The sequence below is a fragment of the Pelobates fuscus genome, chromosome 7 (assembly GCF_036172605.1).
Source record: "Pelobates fuscus isolate aPelFus1 chromosome 7, aPelFus1.pri, whole genome shotgun sequence".
Lineage (NCBI taxonomy): Eukaryota > Metazoa > Chordata > Amphibia > Anura > Pelobatidae > Pelobates > Pelobates fuscus.
The window spans coordinates 29,983,779-30,006,258 of record NC_086323.1 but is presented as its reverse complement, the minus strand read 5'-3'; the positions used below and the strand labels follow the sequence as shown (position 1 = coordinate 30,006,258).

The 22,480-nt window shown below is 40.1% G+C and overlaps 1 protein-coding gene across 2 annotated transcripts in view; it reads right to left on the bottom strand.

Annotated features, from left to right (window-relative positions):
• ROR1 (receptor tyrosine kinase like orphan receptor 1) overlaps nucleotides 1-21,873 on the bottom strand; it is a 251,967-nt gene extending 230,094 nt beyond the window's left edge. For both annotated transcript variants that reach the window (XM_063427871.1, XM_063427872.1), the window contains exon 1: nucleotides 21,584-21,873. In XM_063427871.1, coding sequence (XP_063283941.1) covers nucleotides 21,584-21,698 — 115 coding nt within the window. In that variant the 5' untranslated portion in view covers nucleotides 21,699-21,873. The remainder of the gene's footprint in view (nucleotides 1-21,583) is intronic.
• Nucleotides 21,874-22,480: the final 607 nt, after the last annotated feature.

Sequence of the window (22,480 nt, the reverse complement as noted above, 5' to 3'; positions counted from 1 at the left end):
GGTGGGACCAGTCTCATATGCTTCAGATATGTTCTCTCTGTAATGGCACAAGATGAGCTAAAACCAGCTTGAGTTCTGAGCGGGGACCTACCGAAGGGCAGGCTATTTCAGTTGCTGTCCGTTCTCAGAATACTCTTGCGACCCGTTTTTTCTCTCCATAAGTTTAAAGGGTAATCCAGACGTGGACCCCTTGCTCACGGTGCCTAGAGAGATATTAGCTATGCCTCACTGATGATGCCTAACAAGGCTGAAACGATCGTCTGGGGTTGCTGTATCTCTCGTGCAGAGAGAACTTGCTGGCATTTCGGATCTGGACTACCCGTATGGGTGGGACCAGTCTGATATGCTTCAGATATGTTCTCTCTGTAATGGCACAAGATGAGCTAAAACCAGCTTGAGTTCTGAGCGGGGACCTACCGAAGGGCAGGCTATTTCAGTTGCTGTCCGTTCTCAGAATACTCTTGCGACCCGTTTTTTCTCTCCATAAGTTTAAAGGGTAATCCAGACGTGGACCCCTTGCTCACGGTGCCTAGAGAGATATTAGCTATGCCTCACTGATGATGCCTAACAAGGCTGAAACGATCGTCTGGGGTTGCTGTATCTCTCGTGCAGAGAGAACTTGCTGGCATTTCGGATCTGGACTACCCGTATGGGTGGGACCAGTCTGATATGCTTCAGATATGTTCTCTCTGTAATGGCACAAGATGAGCTAAAACCAGCTTGAGTTCTGAGCGGGGACCTACCGAAGGGCAGGCTATTTCAGTTGCTGTCCGTTCTCAGAATACTCTTGCGACCCGTTTTTTCTCTCCATAAGTTTAAAGGGTAATCCAGACGTGGACCCCTTGCTCACGGTGCCTAGAGAGATATTAGCTATGCCTCACTGATGATGCCTAACAAGGCTGAAACGATCGTCTGGGGTTGCTGTATCTCTCGTGCAGAGAGAACTTGCTGGCATTTCGGATCTGGACTACCCGTATGGGTGGGACCAGTCTGATATGCTTCAGATATGTTCTCTCTGTAATGGCACAAGATGAGCTAAAACCAGCTTGAGTTCTGAGCGGGGACCTACCGAAGGGCAGGCTATTTCAGTTGCTGTCCGTTCTCAGAATACTCTTGCGACCCGTTTTTTCTCTGTTTAACCATTGAAGTTGTGTAATCCTCCACTCTCTATAAACTATTCAACCCTTTGTGTGCTGGAGAGGACGACAAAGCGTACACAGCATAGCACCTTACACAGATGGGAAGAGTCACATTCAGGCTTACAATGGGTCTTTTTTTTTATCTAAATGGGTTAGTATTACAAACAAATAAATTAATTGTGATACAGGTCATAAAAATCAAGAGGAAGCAATTTCTCAGAGCACCTCCTTTGTAAAAACGTCTCATTGAGCTGCATTGGGAAGTCTGTCATTGGACAGTCACAGAAAGTCTGGGCGGGGTTAAAAGGGGAGGACTGCAAACAAGAGGTCTGCAGCTCTTGCAAGCTGTGTTTGGTTAGATACATCCTAATAAAAAATATATATAATTAAATTCATGCATGTTTTTAATTGGAGATGTTTTTATTAAACAATGGATTTTTTTTATTTAGTCAGTAGAGGGTCCCTTTAACTGAAAAACTATTTTTAACATTTAGACAGCTGTCCTTATAGGGTAATGTCTCCGTTTCAGATAGTTTGGACTAAGTATTGCAATCAGATTTTCAATTCATTAACTTGGTGTTGAATAAATCCAATGTGTTTATCAAACAGTTTAAAAAAGAACTCCCGTAATAGCTTAATGCCACTGGCAGGTTGGTGAGAAAGATAGCGCAACTCTTGGCACACACAGAGTTAAATTAACTAATGCAAATTTGCAAAAGTAGACTGCATTCCATCTCATACAGCATTTGGTTTAGCTGCGCCTATGAAATAACGTTGCATAAAAAATAATGGAAATATTAGTACAGTTGTGTTCTACATCATTCCAGGAGTCTGTATCATTTGCTAAGATTTTTGTGATTTATAACAGAAAATTAAAGAAAATAATTATGGGTGTGTGGTAATCAAAGGCAGGATTTTTCTGGCGCCAATTCTCCCGTGTTTATCACATCACGTGCAACACTCTTAACGATTATACGGATATTATCGACAGCAAACCAGCAATTCTAACATGCCACAATCTTATTTTTTCTTGAGAAATTCACACTTTTAATCGTTTTATTTTATCGATGTACTGATCTGAAGGATCGTAAAATCATTTAACTCTGAAATCCTGCCGGTTGGATCTCTCTGTGAATTCCCGACTCATGAGTTGATATATCATCCCTAGTGGCAGATTTATACTCTACATGCCGCTAGGCAAAAAGACATCAAGCACCCACCACTGACGTAAAAACATACAAATATTGGATATAATCAGGATTGCGCACTCGACACAGGTGTAAATAAAATGTGCGCAAAATCAAGCAGGATATGGGGAAATGCAAGCAATGTTCAGATGACAGTATGTTGGATTGTCAACACTGTCAAATATATTTGCCACGTGATGAACCCGGTGCAAGGATATTTGGTACTTTAGGTAAAAGACCGAACTTTCTCATCAGAGTATATATATATAATTTTTTTACTTCTTTTCCCTCTTGATGGCCTGTGTTGGCTTTTTGTTGTTTCAGATCATGCACTCTCTAGCACACGTTTGCATGGATGTCCACAAATAGTTTTGGGGTGAGGATAAACTCAAAATCTACAGATTTGTGCTGGTGGTGGTGTGGGTGGTGGTGCAGTGTGTCAGCCAGAGGGAGGAGGTCTTTGTGTGCTTTAGGGACAGTTCAACAGGCTAGAAGTCTGAAAATGCTCCCCGAGAGCCTTCAGGGATATTGTCCTCAGGCCCCCTCCCCCTCATGGATTTACATTAATTTTTTTATATTTTGGCATTTAATAAACAATAAATATAATAATAAAATTAAAGTACAAAGTATAGATCAATATTATAATATTGCAATAGGGAAAACAATAGGGCCTTTAATTTTAAGTTTTAAGTGAACCAAAACTCAGTGAAGACACTGGCCTATATTTTATTTACTTATGGATGTGCCCTCGCTGCCATTGTCTATCATGGAGACACATTTACTAAAATAATACATGCCACAACACAAGTCACCAGGCAGGGATTGTTACACTCACAAGGTAATAAAGCCACTGGCAGGGAGCTAGGTCATTTACTTGTAAGTATGGCCTTCTGACAGACCTCCGTTTATTGACAACCTCTATTAGTGTCTTTTGGGCGCTGTAATTTTAATTAAATTTTATTGTGTCAGAGACTGCAAGTTAACCTACCTTTACACCATCTCTGACACTGGGGTAGTGGGCTGGAGGGATGGCCTGAGTTTGGTGCAGAGCCTGTGACATAAGATGGGGTGGAATCTCATGTATCCGTAGGCCACATCCCACACTCAGAAGTGATGTGTGAAGCGTGACAGAGTGTTGACTGACTCATCTTCTCTATGGCACAGTGGTTTACTGTCCGAGGACTGCCTGTATGTGAATTATAGCTCCAGCATGGATTCTGAAACCCCCCCACCCTTTGTGCTAAGGTGTTAAACACCTAATCAGAGCAGGTAATTAAAATGTTTGACTGGGCTGACAGGTCAACGTGCCCAATGTTGTGGATGTCCATGGTAGGCAATGGGCCTGTCAAAGGAGGCCTTCAGATCTCTATCTAAAGCAACTTAAGCAACTACCTAAAAAAATTAAAACTTAATTATAAACTTGGAGAAAAAAAATGCATATTTTTAGACAAATACAACTCGAGTCTTTGTTTTTTCAGTTTGCACAGTGAAAACGATAATTAATATATTTCACTGGCCCGCTAAAGGAATTGCTAGACTTACACAAGGACACCATTAATTAAACCTGGCACAGATAATTCCCACTGCACTGCTCTGACATAACTAACGATCGCACATTGTGTCTATATACCCATCCTTATTTTGGGAATGGAGATGGCATGGAGGGAGTGTCGGTGACATTGGCAGGTGGCAACAGGGTGTGTAATCCTGACGCAATTGTGAGGTCACACGCTTTCTGGGCAAAAATACACAGAAATGCACTAATTTTATATACTGAGATTTAGAATTTTATGTACTTAGATATTATTATTATTATTATCACCATTTATATAGCGCCAACAGATTTCGTAGCGCTTTACAATATTATTAGAGGGGAAGTTTTAACTATAAATAGGACAATTACAAGAAAACTTACAGAAACGAAGGGTTGAAGAGGGCCCTGCTCAAACGAGCTTACAGTCTATAGGAGGTGAGGTATAAAACACATTAGGACATACAATTCCACACATCACAGCTACGCAAATGAAGTCAAGCTATCATTTTGTGCGGGATTAAAAATACTCCCTAGACCTATAAGGTCAGTTGTAGAGCACGCTGGGGAACATATTGTTGCTATTTTATAAAAGGTAGTAAGTAGTTAATAGAAATATTTCTTGGGAGTATGATTATAGCTCCGTGACCTTGGAGAGAGTTTAGTACAAGGCTTCTGTATGGTGTTACTAAATGGACTCCTGTTAATCTGGTATCTTGGCAAAACATTAAGTTAACAGATGGAATGTATCCAGAGTGATCAATACTATGTTGGCCTTTAACCTGTTTACTAAACAATTAGATAACAGCTGATAAACAAAAATGAAATCATTTTTTTTTAAACTGACTAAGCAAATTGGAATGTTTTTCTGTAATATAAACTCAGAAATCACCATTTTTTTGTTGTTGTTGTTTTTTTTTCTTATAAATTGCAAAAGAAAAAGATGTATGCAAACAACAAGTGTGTTTCAAGGTTTGGCTTGGCAGTTGGAAATAAAATAATAATAATTTTAAAAAATACCTTGTAGGGGGGCGGGGCCTGGCCACCATGGCGGAGAGTCGTGTTCTCCATGAGCTCCCACAAAATCCTGATAAAACAAGCGAAAATATGCTCACCCAAGCGACTCAAACAGCATTTCCAGACACCCTAATGCCACCCACGATGGAGGGCATACAAGGGGCTAATTGGGACCAGATGAAACCACGATCGACATTGCGGCCTGGTCTGCATCGGGCGGGGGAGGCGCCCGTTCCCCTGTCCTGGAGGCACCCAGAAGCTGCCCACTGCACAAGCAAGCCCTGCTACCCCCCCCTCGGACCGGCGGGGGTGATCCCGGTCCACCCTGGGGTGGCGACCCAGAGTATGAGGAGAAAGGGAACACCACCAGAGGTAAAACACGGAGACATCCCTAAGATGGCAGACACCTCATGTGCTTACAACCCCAGTGACACCTCGCAAGATATACTCACTCGAATAGACAAACACTTCAAGGCATTTTGGAGGAAGCTGGTGGGTAAGCTACAACAACCTGCCTCACCACAACCACCCACTACTACAGGGCGAGCATCACCCACCCACTCCCATCAAGCGAACCAGCAACAGCGCGACCGCCAAACGCCCTCACTCCCCCAAGCAGGGCGCCGACGCAAGCCAGCCTTATTGCCCCACCGTGGTTCCGGCACCGACCGACACTGCGCTCCATACAGCCAGAAGAGACACATATCGCAGCGACGCCTACAGACAAGCAGAGGACCCCCTGGGCTTAGACCGGCCCGCGGACTGTGCTACACGACGGCAAACAGGGCGCAGAAGTGCAGAGGGCCTCGGAGCAAGAGACACACGGTCACGCAGAGGGCCTCCCAGATGGGACTCACCTCACCTGAGAAGGGAGTGACACTGGACCGGGAGTGGAGGCAGCTAGGCACCGGGCACAAAATGGCGACTACACCAAGTCGGCCCAACAACGTCCCACAACACGGGGTGCCCCCTGAGCACACGCCACGACCAAGACTCACACAAGCACCAGAGTGGGACGGTGGAATTCCTCTTGCGGGGGTTGGCTGACCGGGACTCTTGAAATTACAGATGAGTCAACCGCTCCAAGTCTCATATAACCTATATACAAATGTTGATGTTTTTACTGTTTTACCCTGATCTAGTGTTCATCTTATACTCTCATGTCATGCCTTACAGTTAACTGTTTAGGCCACCTCTAGTCTCTCACATTGTTATAGCCAAGTGTCAGGATGTTTATGTAAACGCAGGACTTCCATCTATGTCAGTGGATACAGCGACGACCCAGCTAGCATATACCTAGTCTTTCTACTTATATCTCATTTGTCTAGATCTTCTCTTAGGCTAGCTAAGTGTTATATGCTCATACACTCTAGGCATGACTAAACAGCATGTTCAATTTAACGTCTACTAAGTTAACAAGCTAATGTATCAACAGTATATATTTTCCTTTGGGGTCTTAAGCCTCATGGCATTGTTTAGCCCGGCATGTTAGTAATTAATAATTTTATGCATCACAAACCCTGCCGACAACCATGCCACAATATACGGCATAACAAGCCATGATACAAACCTAACTTGTAAACATAAACACGTTTGCTTTTATTACTACTGGCCCCCTCTACCTTAACTTAGATATTATCAACGTTTAGATAAGCCGGATAAAAAACACAGAAAAGGTGCATAAACTGTTTATTCACTACTTTATCACTCCTCTGAATAATCTTTCCTGACATGCGCTTTCTACTAACCTACTTAACAAAACGAGCCACCAAACTGTTGTACTAACGATATTCATTTAAAAAATGTGCCTGACTAATCTGTGCCACACCCTGTAATGCAACTGTTTACCGTTTTACCCTGATGTCGCTGTTGTGGCGCATTGAGGCTACTTGTTATTTCTGTGCACAACTAAAATAAAGAATTTAAAAAAAAAAAAAATACCTTGTAATATTTTTTTCAATATTTTTTTGTAATATTTTTTTTCTGTTGTAGATTAAAAGTTATTGGTTGTACAAATAATATAATTATCAAAAGGAAGTTATTGTGATAAAATTCTATAAAAACATGGATGTAAAAATCCGCTCTTACTTTTAAAGGGGAGTCATAGATTTTCTGGAAATCATACCATTAGTAAAAAAATCACCCATAACTTGTGTTAACTTTTTTTTTGTCCTGGCATGATCCAGTTTCTTTTAAAATAATATAAAGGATTAAGCAAATCATGCCAAATCCAGTACAGTCAAGGCACAGGAAAGGCACACATTGCAGTGGAATAAGACACACAGAAACATTGTGTCATTTTATAACAATGATTGACAGGTACCCAGTTTCAAAATAAATGTAAACACGGCTGTGTGAATTTCTAACTTTATTTTTTCATACCTTACAAACACATGTTTTATATATCTGCAGTAGTGAACATAATTGGATTGATTTCCTAAATTGCAAATGGCCACGTACCAAATGGGGCGAAACCGCCCGATTGTTTATGGGGCCTTTTGGACTGCAAATTCTGGACATTACAATTGTATCCAAATTTTAGTCAGTGCAAAATCATCATGAGACACATTACTGGTTACTGACAGAACACCATAGAAGCATTAAGGCATGCGCAGGTTCAAACAGGGCTGGCCAGTCATCCTGGCATACACTCATGCCATGCTGACATGCCCCCTTTCTAGTACGTTTTACATCCTCATCAACTAGAGAGGCAAGCAACCTTCGGCACTCAAGATTTTGTTGACTACATCTCCTCTGATGCTTTATAGCTGTAAAAGGATTATGGGAGATGTAGTCCACAACTTTTTGAATGCTAAAAGTTACTTAGGCTTTATACACCGGATTAATAAAATTATTTCTTTTTAGTGCATCCCAATGTGTAAAATTAAACTAAAAACCGAAATTAAAAAATACACAGGATCAGGGGTGAGCAAAACCAAATGCAAATTATTTTATCCCCTAAATAGTAGAAGCAACAGGGTTACTTACTAAACTATAACTGATGGGAACTTAGAAGGGAATTACAACTGACAGACCAAAATAGCTTAACCAAATGAAAAATCTCAAAGTCTACTATGTCTCCAGCTCAGCTATTTCACTCTAAAAGTTCGATTTCCCTGGTGAATGCCCAACAATCTTAAACGAATAACCCTGTGAATCGAATATCCATGTTTGTCATTCGGCAATATTATTATTTGACATGAATTTACAAAGTTCCAACGTGTTCTGCAGCGCGGCCTAATGGACTGAATGAAATGAACTCATTTGTCTTCAGTAAGGTTTCCGGATACATTTACTCTCACAAAGGGCAATGTGTTGAGACACGGCTATCATTTTTTTTTTTTTTGCGTGTCATTTTGAAGAATTGCATTATAGTTTATTTTTAGTTAAAGCCTAACTTTAGACCCATTGAAATGGAAAAACGCAGCACGCTTGGTTATGAGTAAGGAAATATAAAGGCTTGCTTCATCTATAAATGGACTAATTCTTCTACCCCAAGCCGTTGTTTATTTTGGAATATTTGACAGGTTGAGTGTGATATGTGTTGCGTTATTACACACCATTTTGTATCACTTGCATTGAGTGACATAACATACATCACAATGATTCAGAGATTCAGAAATAGCAGCCAGAAACTGCTCAATTTACCAGACATTTGGAGGGGGAGAGGGGGGGGAGGGGGGGAGGGGAGGGGAAGGGGCATCTGTGAACTTGTAAAGCATAATACACAATAAAAGGCAACATTTCGGGTGCATGGAAAGTAACACCGTCCTTTTTGGTTTGCTTTTTTTCCCCACGTGAGCATCTCTTTCTCTAGGTAATATCCATCCATCAATCTATCTATCAAATACTTATCAAATATATTTCCATCTGTTCATCTATCTAATATCTGTCCATCTATGATTGTATCTATCTATCTGTCTGTCTGTCTATCTATATATCCATCTACGTATCTATCTATCTATCTGTCCATCTACGTATCTATCTGTCTGTCTATCTATCCACGTATCTATCTATCTGTCCATCTATCTGATATCTATATATCTATCTGTCTATCTGTCTGTCTGTCTATCTATCTATCCACGTATCTATCTATCTATATGTCTATCTATCTGATATCTATCTATCTGTCCATCTATCTGATATCTATATATCTATCTGTCTATCTATCTATCCATCTATCTGTCTGTCCATCTATCTGATATACATATATCTATCTGTCTATCTGTCTGTCTGTCTGTCTGTCTGTCTGTCTATCTATCCACGTATCTATCTATCTGTCTATCTATCTATCTGTCCATCTATCTAATATCTATATATCTATCTGTCTGTCTGTCTGTCTCTCTATCATTTCATTCTATCTATCTATCTATGTACCTACTTACCTATACTCGGGCTGGGTGACCCCAATACAGGGTGTGTAGACTTAAAAAGAAAGCATTCCCTAGTGACATGTGCTACAATAGATTTTACAGCCAATACACATATTTTGTCTTCCAGTAGCAGAATGTTGACACTTATCTCCCGAATTATTATTATCTCTCGAGTTATCATGATCATGTATATAGAGCCACCTTATTCAGCAGAGCTTTACAATTGTTCAGTGGGGGTAAATAACAGTAAATCACTGGCTGACAAAATCAATATTGACAGATACAAGAGGTGAAGTGGGCCTTATTCAAACAGGCTTACAATCTAATCGCGGGAGTCCTGAAAACAAGCAGTAAGATAAATCTGACATTACAGAAGGGATTGCAGACCATATAAGCACTCTAAATGAAATCAATGCATCACACTTTATACTCTACAGACAAATCTATAAAACTTTTCACGCATCTGATGGACAGTGTATCATCGAGTTATACAATGCAGCAGAAGTTTAAATTGTAACAATTGAAGCTGATCTGCTGTTTCTGGGGTCTTTGTATACTTTGCAAACACCCCCAAAAGTGACAGTTCTGGTCTGGGTCCGATGACTGTGTAGTGCAGGGAAAGGTAAGTTTTACTTACCCCAAGCTGTCCCTCCCGACCACCACCATCTTGCAGGTCCTTCGGCTCCTGGCGCTTCAGTTGCCAGACGCTGCGTCAGTGCTGTACTCTTGCGCATGCACGTCAGTTCAACGATGAGGTCTATAGAGGATCCCGTAAGATCACAGGAGCCTCAATAGATTGATGTGTGAATCCCACAGTTATCACTTGTGACGGCTGCTGGGATTGGACGAAAGTTGACGTTGGAGCTTCGCCTTTTGCCAACCTCAGGCTTGTCCATAAGAGAAAGTAGTCCCTACATTGTCTTATGGTACCTTTGGATTGTGTTGGAATCTTTGTGCCTTGACCAGTATTTTATAAAGAATGTATAAGTTACATTCTCAGCCATAGCTGGTATGATACCATAAAAAATGTCTAAAAATAAATAGGACTAGCTTTTTACATAATAGGCATTAAGATATTTTAAGACAATTTTTTCAGCTTCAGAATTATGGTGGTATAGTATGGTAAGTGGTATATGACTTACTCCAAGGATAAAAATATATATTTTCTTCCTTCTGAGCACAAAACACGCTAACATAGATGGCACGTTTAGAGCGTTTGCTTATCGCTGCATGTAAAATCTGCATCCAGGTCTCTCTGTGGTGGACAGGGGTTATACATTAACCAGAACACCCCATGCATTCAGTCTGCCTGTGCTTTGATGTTCAGCAGATTCCAAATTAATGCAGACGTGTTTATTTCGGTTGAAATCAGGGATCGTAGTCTTAAAACCGGAATGGTAATTTGTAAATGGGGAAAATAGTTTGAAACGTTGTCTAGACTCACTTCACAATTTACATGTAGACAAATCCCTATCTATCTTAATGTTCTCAGTAACCTACGAACGTACATGGCTTTATTTTGTGATATCTCTTACCAATGGTCGAGCGGAACTTTCTAACAAGTTTTCCAGAGTTGCTACTTTGGCCTCAATGTAATATTGTTGGATAAGCATTTCAAATGATTTAATATTGTTGGCTGAACTTTTAAATTATTTTTTTTCTAAATATTAAAATAACATAAATATATATAAATAAATAAATAAAAAAGTATTGAAATATCGCAACATTTTAATTTGTTTCCACAATATTAAATAATTTCAAATGTTTATCCTAAAATATGAAATTATTTAAAATCCTTATCCAACGGTATTAAATCGAGGCCTGATTTGTCACAGGTGGGTCAGAAAAAATTATATTTCTGGTATTGCATGCATTGACATTATTATTTAAAATTTTATCTTGATGGCTTTAAACACTTATTAGTAGGAAGTAAACACAAGGTAATATCATTATTTTTCTAGATAACAGAAGACAAACTGCATTCCTTTATCTGGAGGAGGCTTTGCTCATTGTTACAATGTGGGAGTCACACTGCATCATCATATTGGATGAGTATTTCAATATTAACCCATGTAGAAGGCACCAATGCCCACTGCTTATTTAAGATCTATGTTTCAATGTTTGTATCTGTTTTTTTCCAGTCTAGTATGAATTACAGTCCATTAGAGGACATAACCCCAACAACAGCTAATTAGACATTCTTAAAGAAGTAGAATTTTCTCCTTGGACTGGATATCACATGCCTCATTTGATGATTCTTATTACATATTAATACTTTTTTCATTGCAGAGCAATGTACATCATAAAATTGTCATCTGGCTAATTGCCCACATACTATCGTGATGCCCGGCGGAATCTACCTGTCCCTGTGCATCTGCAGCATTCAGGAAGTAGGGCCTCTTTGGTCCTGGTCTCTGCTGCTCCCTCTACCTCTGCTACTGCCCTCTCATGATATCTGTAGCAACCAAGTGATCCAGCCAAGATGCGCAATTACGAGACCGGGTCACAGCAAATCAACATGGGCCCCAGGAAGAAACCCAGAGGAGGGTGAGGAAATGTGCGGCAAGACCTCCACCGGGTGAAAAAAATGCGAACTGCCTACCTGGGCAGAGAATTAACCAAGGCTTGGCCCCATCATGCCGTCCATGACTGCGTAAGACCACCCAAAAGCAAAATCTACCATTCAACAAATTCTTCTGTTACCCTCTGCGGGGGAAGGACTTGGTCTCCTTGAGCCCCAGAGTCAGTAAGGGTGTGAAAACGGCTCTTGCATGGGCCCAGGGCCAAAGATGTACCCTACCCTGGTGGCAGTGTGTTTATACCGCCAAGGACTTTCCTCAGTAGCCCCAGAGCTTCCCAACCAAGGGGGTAGGCTGAGTAAAGGCCTGATGCTGCAGTTATGAGCCCTACCTGATGATAACAGATGCCATTATAACTTGCCCTGCTCACATGAGTTTTGCTTACCTCTGTTTTCTTAACTTTACATTTAGCAATGCAGTTGTTGTGGTCCTGGATTACCCAGTTCCAGTGGTATTTTTATTCTCATAATTACAAAGCCTGTGTTCATATACTATTTCCCTGCGTGTACACCGCATGTCTGGTTTGCAGTACTGTGTGCACCTAATAGTTCAGCTTATAGCCAGCATACAGATATGTAGGCCTGCTAATAATATACCATAATGAAAATTGTGCAGCTTTAACAAATGCCATGTTATTACTCTTGTTGAAAGGTATATACATGCTATTGTGACAGTGTATGCATGTCTGTCAATCCTTTGCACAACAAAAACAAAGTATAATATATATATATATAATGCACAGTGGAATGCTTGGAGCTAATCTGCAAATAACAAGCTCTGATTGGCTGCTGACATCACATGACCTCTACTGTAGCTCTCTATAAGGATTTGAAACTCTTATGGAAGACAGAGTCTCCAGTGATAAACCAAACCAAACTTAGCTAAGATGACAATAATATTAGATATTTTCCTATATTGTTTGAAAATTATTTGTGGAAAGAAAGGTTTAGGTGAAAATTTCAACTTTTACAATTATATGTAATATACTTCATGCAGCAGTTACCCGTGGCCCGGTCCCAGCTGTTCTTTGCAAAATCTGGGTGGGAGAAGGCCCTTATCTATATTTCTATCCATAGGAATATCAAATAAACCTAAGAAAGGGTTATGGTATTGAAGGATGGTAAACAACGGTTTGGTAAACTACATACCCCGTGATCTGCTGGTAGAGAACGATGGGAAAAGAAGGACACGATTGATTTTTAATTTATCAATGAGAACTAAATAATCAACAAAGGATATTGAGAAAGCAACAGGAAAACCAACAGAAACCAACTTTGTGATAAAGCAATCAGCACAATGGGGTTAGACAAGAAAAGACAACAGGCACCCACATATCACATGATCACCTACAATGGAATCCCCCGGGACAGTGTATACACATCAAAAGTAAAGAATAAGATGAAAACTACGATTTAAAAAAAATATATATATATTCTTTATTTTTGATGTGGGTTGCGTCCACACATTTTGGTAATGCAGAAATATATGTCATTGAACATTGTAGTACAGATGAGTATGGCATAAAAACAGATACCTGTCACAAAAAAAACAATCAACAATAATCGAGAAAAATAAAAACAGGGCACTTAAAGGTGATCGAAAGGAAACCCCTCTGTCTCGCCATCATTCATAGCACTCTCACATTACACTCTGCCTAGGTGTCTCCCTATTGTTTAAGCCCAGTGCGCCTACGGTAGCAGGGGGACTCCATGGAATGTAGGTTAGAATTCCAGGTGCAGAGTTAGTCTGGTGTCTGTTGCGGAGGCTGGTACAGCAGTCAGCGGGCATGAGCCGGGTTCAGTCATCAACGCGCCTCTGTTAGTCTATTGTGTCCGGGGAATTCCTTTTCTCTAAGGTTTCTCAATATAGGGGGCTTAGGACTCAACTATCTGGGGTCCTTTGACATGGGCATGCATACACGCAGGACTTACACCAATAAATCTGCACCAATATTATCATGCCAAAATATACTATTTTTGAAACAATGTATTGTGATTTAACAGGGAAGTCTGGAGAACGACACGGTAACTGCAAATTCCAGGTCAACGTAGATGAAATGGAAATATAGCTAGGGTAAAGAATCGTTCCATGACAGCTGATTTGAGCTACATTTGTCTATATATTTTATTTTTTTTTTTACAATTTCCCCACAATCTATAGTTTTATTGAATAATCCTGACCATAATTAACACAGCATTTAGAACTCCACAAACATGTCTCTATATCCTGCACAGAATTTCTTCTATACATAAAAACTTAAAAAACTAAAGAAAAAAATACTTTTTTTTTTTTTTTTCTACAACAGATGTGCACAACCAAAAATATGGATGTGACTTGTTTTCTATTAGTTCCGCATATGAATTGTATATTCCTGTTTGATGTACAGATGTACGACAAATCCAATTAGCCGTTTTAATTGCAGTTCGGTTTTGGCGGTTAACTGAAAACACAGATGATCCTGTGAGGACAACACATATCGCCACGCTCTATAACTGCGCGCATAGCACCCAAGTGATCTGCAAAGAGCAACGAGAGGAATTCACAAATAATAACTATATAGGTTGCTTTTATTTACAGGGACTGTAGCAAGTGACTTCTGCAATGTACTTAATACATACCACAAATAACAGTGTATTACCTAAAGGCCTGCTAATTAGATTAAGCCTAGGATAGACAGAGAGCTTTGTATCGCACTGATACTGTAAACAATGAATACTCTCTGGGAAAAGTTTCCCAAGGTGTGATTTTAAATTACAGCTTAGCAGCAGTTCAATACTGCCCACCAGACTCTCGGAAAACACGCTCCGAAAAATCGAAATCTTTTCTTTTCTCAAACTTCAAAACGGGTCTTGACCTTTTTCGAGTGCATATTGGGGTGTATTTGTAGGTGAAATGTACTCTGTTAACCTCTGCAGCACCTAAATAGTTAAACCCAGAACCCTATAGAATTAGCAGAAGCCCAAATAAATATGGGGCATGGCGCAAGTTACACGAGAAAAAAGAAATGCTATCTCAGAAACGGGAGTATTTATTTTGTTAGGAATACAAGAACATTTGACTTCATTACTGCCTTTTTAATTATCCGACACTGTATACATGTAAACGGAATCTTTTAAACTAATTACGCACATATTTATTTTAACATCTCATTTAACATCCAACCACACGCTATTTCTCTTATATCTGTCATTAACACTTTTGCTGCCAAACAGACAGCAGCTACCAATGAAAAATTTGAAGGCTGTGAAATTAAGCTCCCTTTAAGAAAAACAAACAAAATTCACCAATTATAATAAAGCAATTGCAGAGTCTATCACATTTAACAAACCAATAGAACAAAGGTCGTATATATCCAAGCAGTCCGATAATATGACTGTTGTGCACTTAATTAACTAAAGCGTATGTTTCAAGATAACTTATCACCACAAAAAGGTATGCATGCATATACATTACAAAAAAATACCTAACAAGCAAAACATTTTACATTTACACAACAGTTAGACAACGGTCAGCGGTTAGAAAAGATACATTGTGAAATGGATGTACAATATTAATCTATTAAAATGCCATGTCCTATTGGTTAGCTTCTATTATTGAGAAATGATATATTTAAACAGGGCATTTGTAATGACCAGTTATTGATTTTCAAGGCACATGATAAGTCCAATTCCAAAGCTGATAAAGCTGAAAAACTTAAATATTGTCCAAACAAAACCCCCCAAATATTTGACCAACAACCACTGATAAAAAATATCTTAAATGATACTTAAATAACATGTTTACATAACATAGTTGCTAATTAACAAAAAAAACCAATACTTAACAACATAACACAAGTAAAAAAGGGCCAATATTTAGCAGATCTTTTGAAATAATCTATTACCTAATTATTTTATAGTTTTATATTTGAAAAAGGAGTCACAAAACATGACAATTACTCTGTGCACAATTTCATCAGCAGTAACTTATTTACATTTGGCAAGAGACTTGCAGAATTAAAGAGAGTTATTTTACTCACTTTTTCTCCAATGCCGAGTCTCACCAGGTGCTTGCCGCCCGATCCGCCTCAAGTGATGTCATCATGGAGGCGTGCCTACCGGGATGAAGGTCCAATCCAATGATTCTCATAAAGGAGCATTGGAGACCATGCTGTGATGTGACTTTGATTAAGCCATAGAGAATTACTGCGTGCAATGATTCTCTATGATAGACAGTGAAAGTACGGCGCATGGTATGCCTTGGTACAAGTGCTGGGAAGCAACAGTTCCAGCTCTCCTACTCAAAGGGGTTGGAGCCATGTCTAGAAGCCACACTTCCAAGCCTTTAAATTATTAACATGTTACATTTTCGGGGGGAAGAACACAGGGAATACGAATAATGGAACTATAACAACTTAAAAAAAGAAAAGGTTGTTATAGTGTTTACAGTGTTCCTTTAAGACCAGAGTAAATAAGTTAGAAAATCGACCATTTTAGGTTAGGAGTAGGTTGTTGACTTATCACAATTGCTGTTTGGGGTCTAAACCCCACAGGAATCTTACTTCCATTAGACTGTAAGATCAGTGGGAACATTGTAAAATTGACCAAAATCCACAGTTGGATGGGCGATCTAAAGCTAGCATCTGCAATATTTGTAGCTTGCCATTACATGGGGCTCTGGCAAAGGTGTATTGGACTTCAAACGACAATAATTCTTCAATTCAAGATGAATGGATAAAAAAGGCATATTTATTCACGTAGGATTATATATTTTGGGACTAGCCTGTTTTTAGTTCCATTGCTTTAGGAGCTCTGCATTTTTTAGCAGACAGGAGGCAGACATTCGTTCATTCTCATCTTCGTATTTTCTGGTTATAGACCAGGGTTTGAATCCTTACTGGATTTTTATTGGCTGACCACACAAAGAAACCATTCCAAACACGGTTTTGTTTTTGTAAATGGTCCACTCAGCCTCCTGTAGTTATTATCATTCTCCAATTTCTATAAAAATGAGTTGTTTTTTTCGCAAATAAATTCTTAAAAGGAAAGAAATACAAATGTGAATTTGACATGTGCACTTTTTCATATGAAAGAGATTTATTTTAAGGCATTGGGAAAGGGATCCTCCAGCTCCCCATTCGAATATGGAGCTGGCTTAAAGCATCAGCTGACCGATCTAGGCCAATCAGACATCAGTCCGATGCTTCCATTTTTAAGATTTTTAGAAAGCAGATATTGGAGAGGGCATAGCAAAATGGTGCTCTTAAAAAGGCTTTGGGGTTAAACTGTTTGTCAATGGTTTAACCCCTAGAGCTAAGCCAGAACCAGGGACCTCCTGACACCATAACAACTTAATTTAGATTAAATTATGGTGTAATACAGTCACAGTAATTGGGGATCTGAAGCAAGTCAAACCAGCACAACTTTTAAAACTCAACAGAAAGGTTGGATCCCATGTTCCTATATCATGTGCATGGACCACTGGCAGTCGAGAGGTTCATTTATCCAAAATCACAAATACAACAATAAAACTCAGCTTTATAGTTTTTGGAAGACCCTTCTTAAGTCTTTAGATCCTCATCACAAGGCTCTTATTTACAAAACATTTCATTACACTAACTGGTACTCGTTGCAGGCGCTTTGCGTAAGGCTTTCACTCCAAATATTTCCCCAACTTGGGCAATGAAGGGACCAGGTTATTTTTAATCCCACATTTGTCTTTTATGCTACTTATTAGGATGTTCTGAACTGTAACAAAGACAACCATTATGTCCTTCAATTTCATGTAAAACAATACAATGTTTTGGAGAAAAAAAATAATGTTTAAGGCATTATTTATCATTGACTGGAAATTCTGAGCCACCCTCGGCCACACTCACTGGGACACACTTGCTGAATTCAACATTCTTTATTAGAATGAATTAAGCTTAAATTACACATAAATATATATTAAAGAGAGCCCAGAACAAAAAAAAAGTAATCTCATCATCGCCAGAGAGATTGCACGCGTCAATAGTTCTAAAACCCAGCACATATTTTATGCAGTTTGTAAATGGAGGGGGTCATTAGAGGGAGGGGATTCATCAACTGCATTTTACTGCACCATTTACTGGGAAACATTTACATAATTGGTAAGTCAGTTAGCAAAACAACCAAGTATTGTATTTACACACAGCAAGTGACACATTTACTATAGCTTAAAGTACACACATTACTGTGAGTTTTATTGCTGTGGAGCGGAGTTTTACACCCTTACACATCACACTTTATTGTAAATGTTATGACTGTGGCGCTCAGTTATGCACCCTTACACACAGCAAATTAATGTGAATTTTACTGCCGAGGAGTTCATTTATACACTCTTACACATCGCACAGTAATGTTAATTTTATTGTTGGTGAGCCCAGTTATTCACTCATACACATCGTACGATAATTTGAGTTTTTTTTAATGTGGAGCTTAGTTATACAGTCTTACATACCGCACAGTAATGCTAATTTTATTGCTGAGGAGCTCAGTTATACCCTCTTACACACTGCACATTAATGTGAACTTTATTGCTGTGGATCTCAGTTACTCACTCATGCACACTGCACATTACTGTGCGATTTATTGCTGTGGATCTCAGTGACACACTCTTACACACTGCACATTACTGTGCGATTTATTGCTGTGGATCTCAGTGACACACTCTTACACACTGTACATTACTGTGCGGTTTATTGCTGTGGAACTCAGTAATGCTAATTTTATTGCTGAGGAGCTGAGTTACATACTCTTACACACTGTACATTACTGTGCGGTTTATTGCTGTGGAACTCAGTACTGCTAATATTATTGCTGAGGAGCTGAGTTACATACTCTTATACACCGTACATTCCTGTGCGGTTTATTGCTGTGGATCTCAGTGACACACTCTTAAACACTGCACATTGATGTGCGATTTATTGCTGTGGAACTCTCGCATACACTTATACACACTGCACATTCCGTGAGATGTAGCGTAGAGCCCTACTCAATGGTTACACTGCTGTAGAGCTCTGTGATATAACAATTAACACCAAATGCCCTGAGCTCCTAGAACTAAGAATACCAGGGTAGGAGAAAGTTATGCGGTAATTTGGGAACTAAAAGGACTGGACTTCCAGTAAAGGCACATTTGAGAAGTAGCTCAATAGCTCATGGTGTTAATATATTCCATCCAACGAAACACTGATAAAAAGCAATGCTAGCTTCCACCCCAGATAAAAAGGGTTAAAGTCTTCAAAGAATAGCTCAGCTGGGGGCTTAAAGCGTTATTGTGCATTAGCTCAGAGTGAAGGGTATCCCACCGAGATGCAAAATGCCTAAAGCCTCCATTTTAGCTTTTAACCTGGAGCTTGGCTCAGTGTTTGGGGATCTCTTCCATTAAGTATGCATTACAATAGTGTTAAATACAGCTCATCAGCCAAGCTTTTCACTGCTCGATTGTCTAATGCAAATAATACTAGCTACTGGAGACTTATCAGGACTGCTGCTGACAATCAACAAAGAGAGCAGCGGAGTTAATGATAAATGGATATCCCATCTATCTTTGTCACCAAGACCGCTCAATGCACAGTGTATGCATGGGGACATGGCTTGGGGTCTGCTGGTCCTGGGGTAAGAGAATCAAAGGAACTAATGGGGTATGTGACCCCTGGTAATGGGAGCTGTGTCCACGAGTACTCCAACAGCAAAATTATTGGGAAATTTCCATATCTGATACATGAGAGGGGTGTTAATTATACATAGTAAACATGATAGACATGTGATACATTTACATGGGTGCTCCTGTCCATTCTCAGGGCCTGGTAGAAAGATCTGTACTTAATGGGATTTGCAAGTCACAACAGCTAAATATTTATTTTTCTTTCAGCAATCCTGATATCGTACTCTGAGCCGCAGGAGGACTTGGGGGTCAGTCAAACAGAACATGGGAATCATTGCTACTCCAACGAGTAGACCTGAGGAAGACAGGCAGCCACAAACAAGCTCGTCTTCTGCCAAAAACATTTACTTTAAGCAATTATGGCTGGGTACACCCTCGTTATTCATTATTGTGAAGCTTGTAACGAGCCAGCGTGACACATAGTTGGCATGAGTATAAATATATACATAATAAAATAAAAGTATAGAAACTACATACCATCAGACATTAAATAATATCAGCACATTCATTTTGCACCCAGAATGCTATAGCAAGTGACAGAGAAAGACAAATATCCCAAATATTGCTAAATAAAGTCGAGTTTATGAATACTATAACAAGTTAGATGATCTGTGTCTGAGTGTGAGTGAACGTGGGGACAGCAATGGAGTGAGATGCTATGATAGGTGAATATGAAGACTGCAGTGATGATGGTGTGATACAGTTTGCGACTGTTATAACTAAGTACGAGTGAGAGACTAAAAAGTGAGTGTGCACTCCATAGTTAGAGCATTTAGTCTACTTCCTGTGAGGGTCATCTACTTCATCTCCCTTACAAGCCGGGAAGGGCCCCATATCTCCATCTCACTCAATATCCTGTGAGTGACCCTTTCTCAATCTCACTCAGTATCCTGTGAGTGACCCTTTCTCAATCTCACTAAGTATCCTGTGAGTGACCCTTTCTCAATCTCACTCAGTATCCTGTGAGTGACCCTTTCTCCACCTCACTCAATATCCTGTGAGTGACCCTTTCCCCATCTCACTCAATATCCTGTGAGTGACCCTTTCTCAATCTCACTCAGTATCCTGTGAGTGACCCTTTCTCCACCTCACTCATTATCCTGTAAGTGACCCTTTCCCCATCTCACTCAATATCTTGTGAGTGACCCTTTCCCCATCTCACTCAATATCATGTGAGTGACCCTTTCCCCATCTCACTCAATATATTGTGAGTGACCCGTTCTCAATCTCACTCAATATCCTGTGAATGACCCTTTCTCAATCTGAATCAATATCCTGTTAGTGACCCTTTCTCAATCTCACTCAATAACCTGTGAGTGACCCTTTCTCTACCTCACTCAATATCCTGTAAGTGACCCTTTCCCCATCTCACTCAATATCTTGTGAGTGACCCTTTCTCAATCTCACTCAATATCCTGTGAGTGACCCTTTCCCCATCTCACTCAATATCCTGTGAGTGACCCTTTCCCCATCTCACTTAATATCCTGTGAGTGACCCTTTCTCCATCTCACTCAATAGCCTGTGAGTGACCATTTCTCCATCTCACTCAATATCCTGTGAGTGACCCTTTCTCAATCTCACTCAGCATCCTGTGAGTGACCCTTTCTCCATCTTAATCAATAACCTTTGAGTGACCCTTTCCCCATCTAACTCAGTATCATGTGAGTGACCCTTTCTTTAACCCACTCAATGTGAGTGGCAGGTATATTACCCTCTTCATTGTGAGTGACCTCTTCTTAGTCACCCAGGAGCTTGTGACTGACCCCTTTACATGTGAGTGACTCCTTCCTTGTGATTGACTCCTATCATGTGAGTGTCCCTACTCCAACTTCCCAGAAGCTCAGAGTGCCTCCCTTTCATGTGACTACTGCCCGTTCACAGGAGTGATCCTTTCCCCATCTCTTCCAAGAGTCTGTCTGTGACCCCCTTTAATGTGAGTGACCCCCTTTCACATGAGTGGCCTCTTCTCCTTCTCCCCAGGAGACCCAGTACAGAGAGCTCTTAACATACTCCAGCCACAGAGGAGGGAGTGAACAGGGTCGCTCACACACCAACAAGACCCCCCAAAAACTAGCAGCAAGGTCCTACCTTGAGCCTGGTGTCTCCCCATCTCCAGCAGGACAGCCACGAGTGTGAGTGTGAGTGTCCAGGGGCATCTCCGCCTGCCCGTGTCCGGGTACATTCCTCTGGATCTGTAAATCATCCGCAGGACCCCCTATTCCTAGGGATGCCCCTGTGCCTCTTGTTGGTGTGAGTTTGGGGGTCTCTGAGAGTTCCTGGGGGTCCCTCTCTCTGTTCCTGCTCTTCACGGCTGAGTTTATAGAAGCAGGAGATTGTCCTCCTTTCCAACAGGCTCTGAGAGATCGGAGCTGCTTTTACTCTCTCCCTCTGCCTCCCTCTCTCTCAACTTTCTCAACACCCCCCTTCACTTGTCACTTTCCAAAATCTGCAGAGGGGAAAAACAGCGCAGACCCATGCTGGGAGCGGGACAGGAGGCACAGCGCCACCTGCTGGACACTGGACTTAGTCAGATAGAGGGATACAATGTATCTTCTTAATCATTGTACAAAGCTGTAACTATAACAATCTGTAGTAATTCATCACATTGTGAGCATACACTTATTACTTATTATATGGGTCACTATGCCCATTTATTTAGACAGAGGGAACATAAACTAGAAAACACTTTCAATATATTAAATAATTTGGATAATTTGTTTATCTTTATTTATAGGATTAATTGTAGAATTATTATTATTACACCAACACATTTCACAGCACTTTAAACAAAATAAAATAAACAAATAGATTAATAAATTGCGATGTACTCACATGCAGGGTTATTCACTAAGCTGTGAATTTTACTCAATCCATTCTTTAACCCCTTAAGGACCAAACCTCTGCAATAAAAGGGAATCATGACATGTCACACATGTCATGTGTCCTTAAGGGGTTAAAGGCACAAATGAGACGCAAACAGCTGCT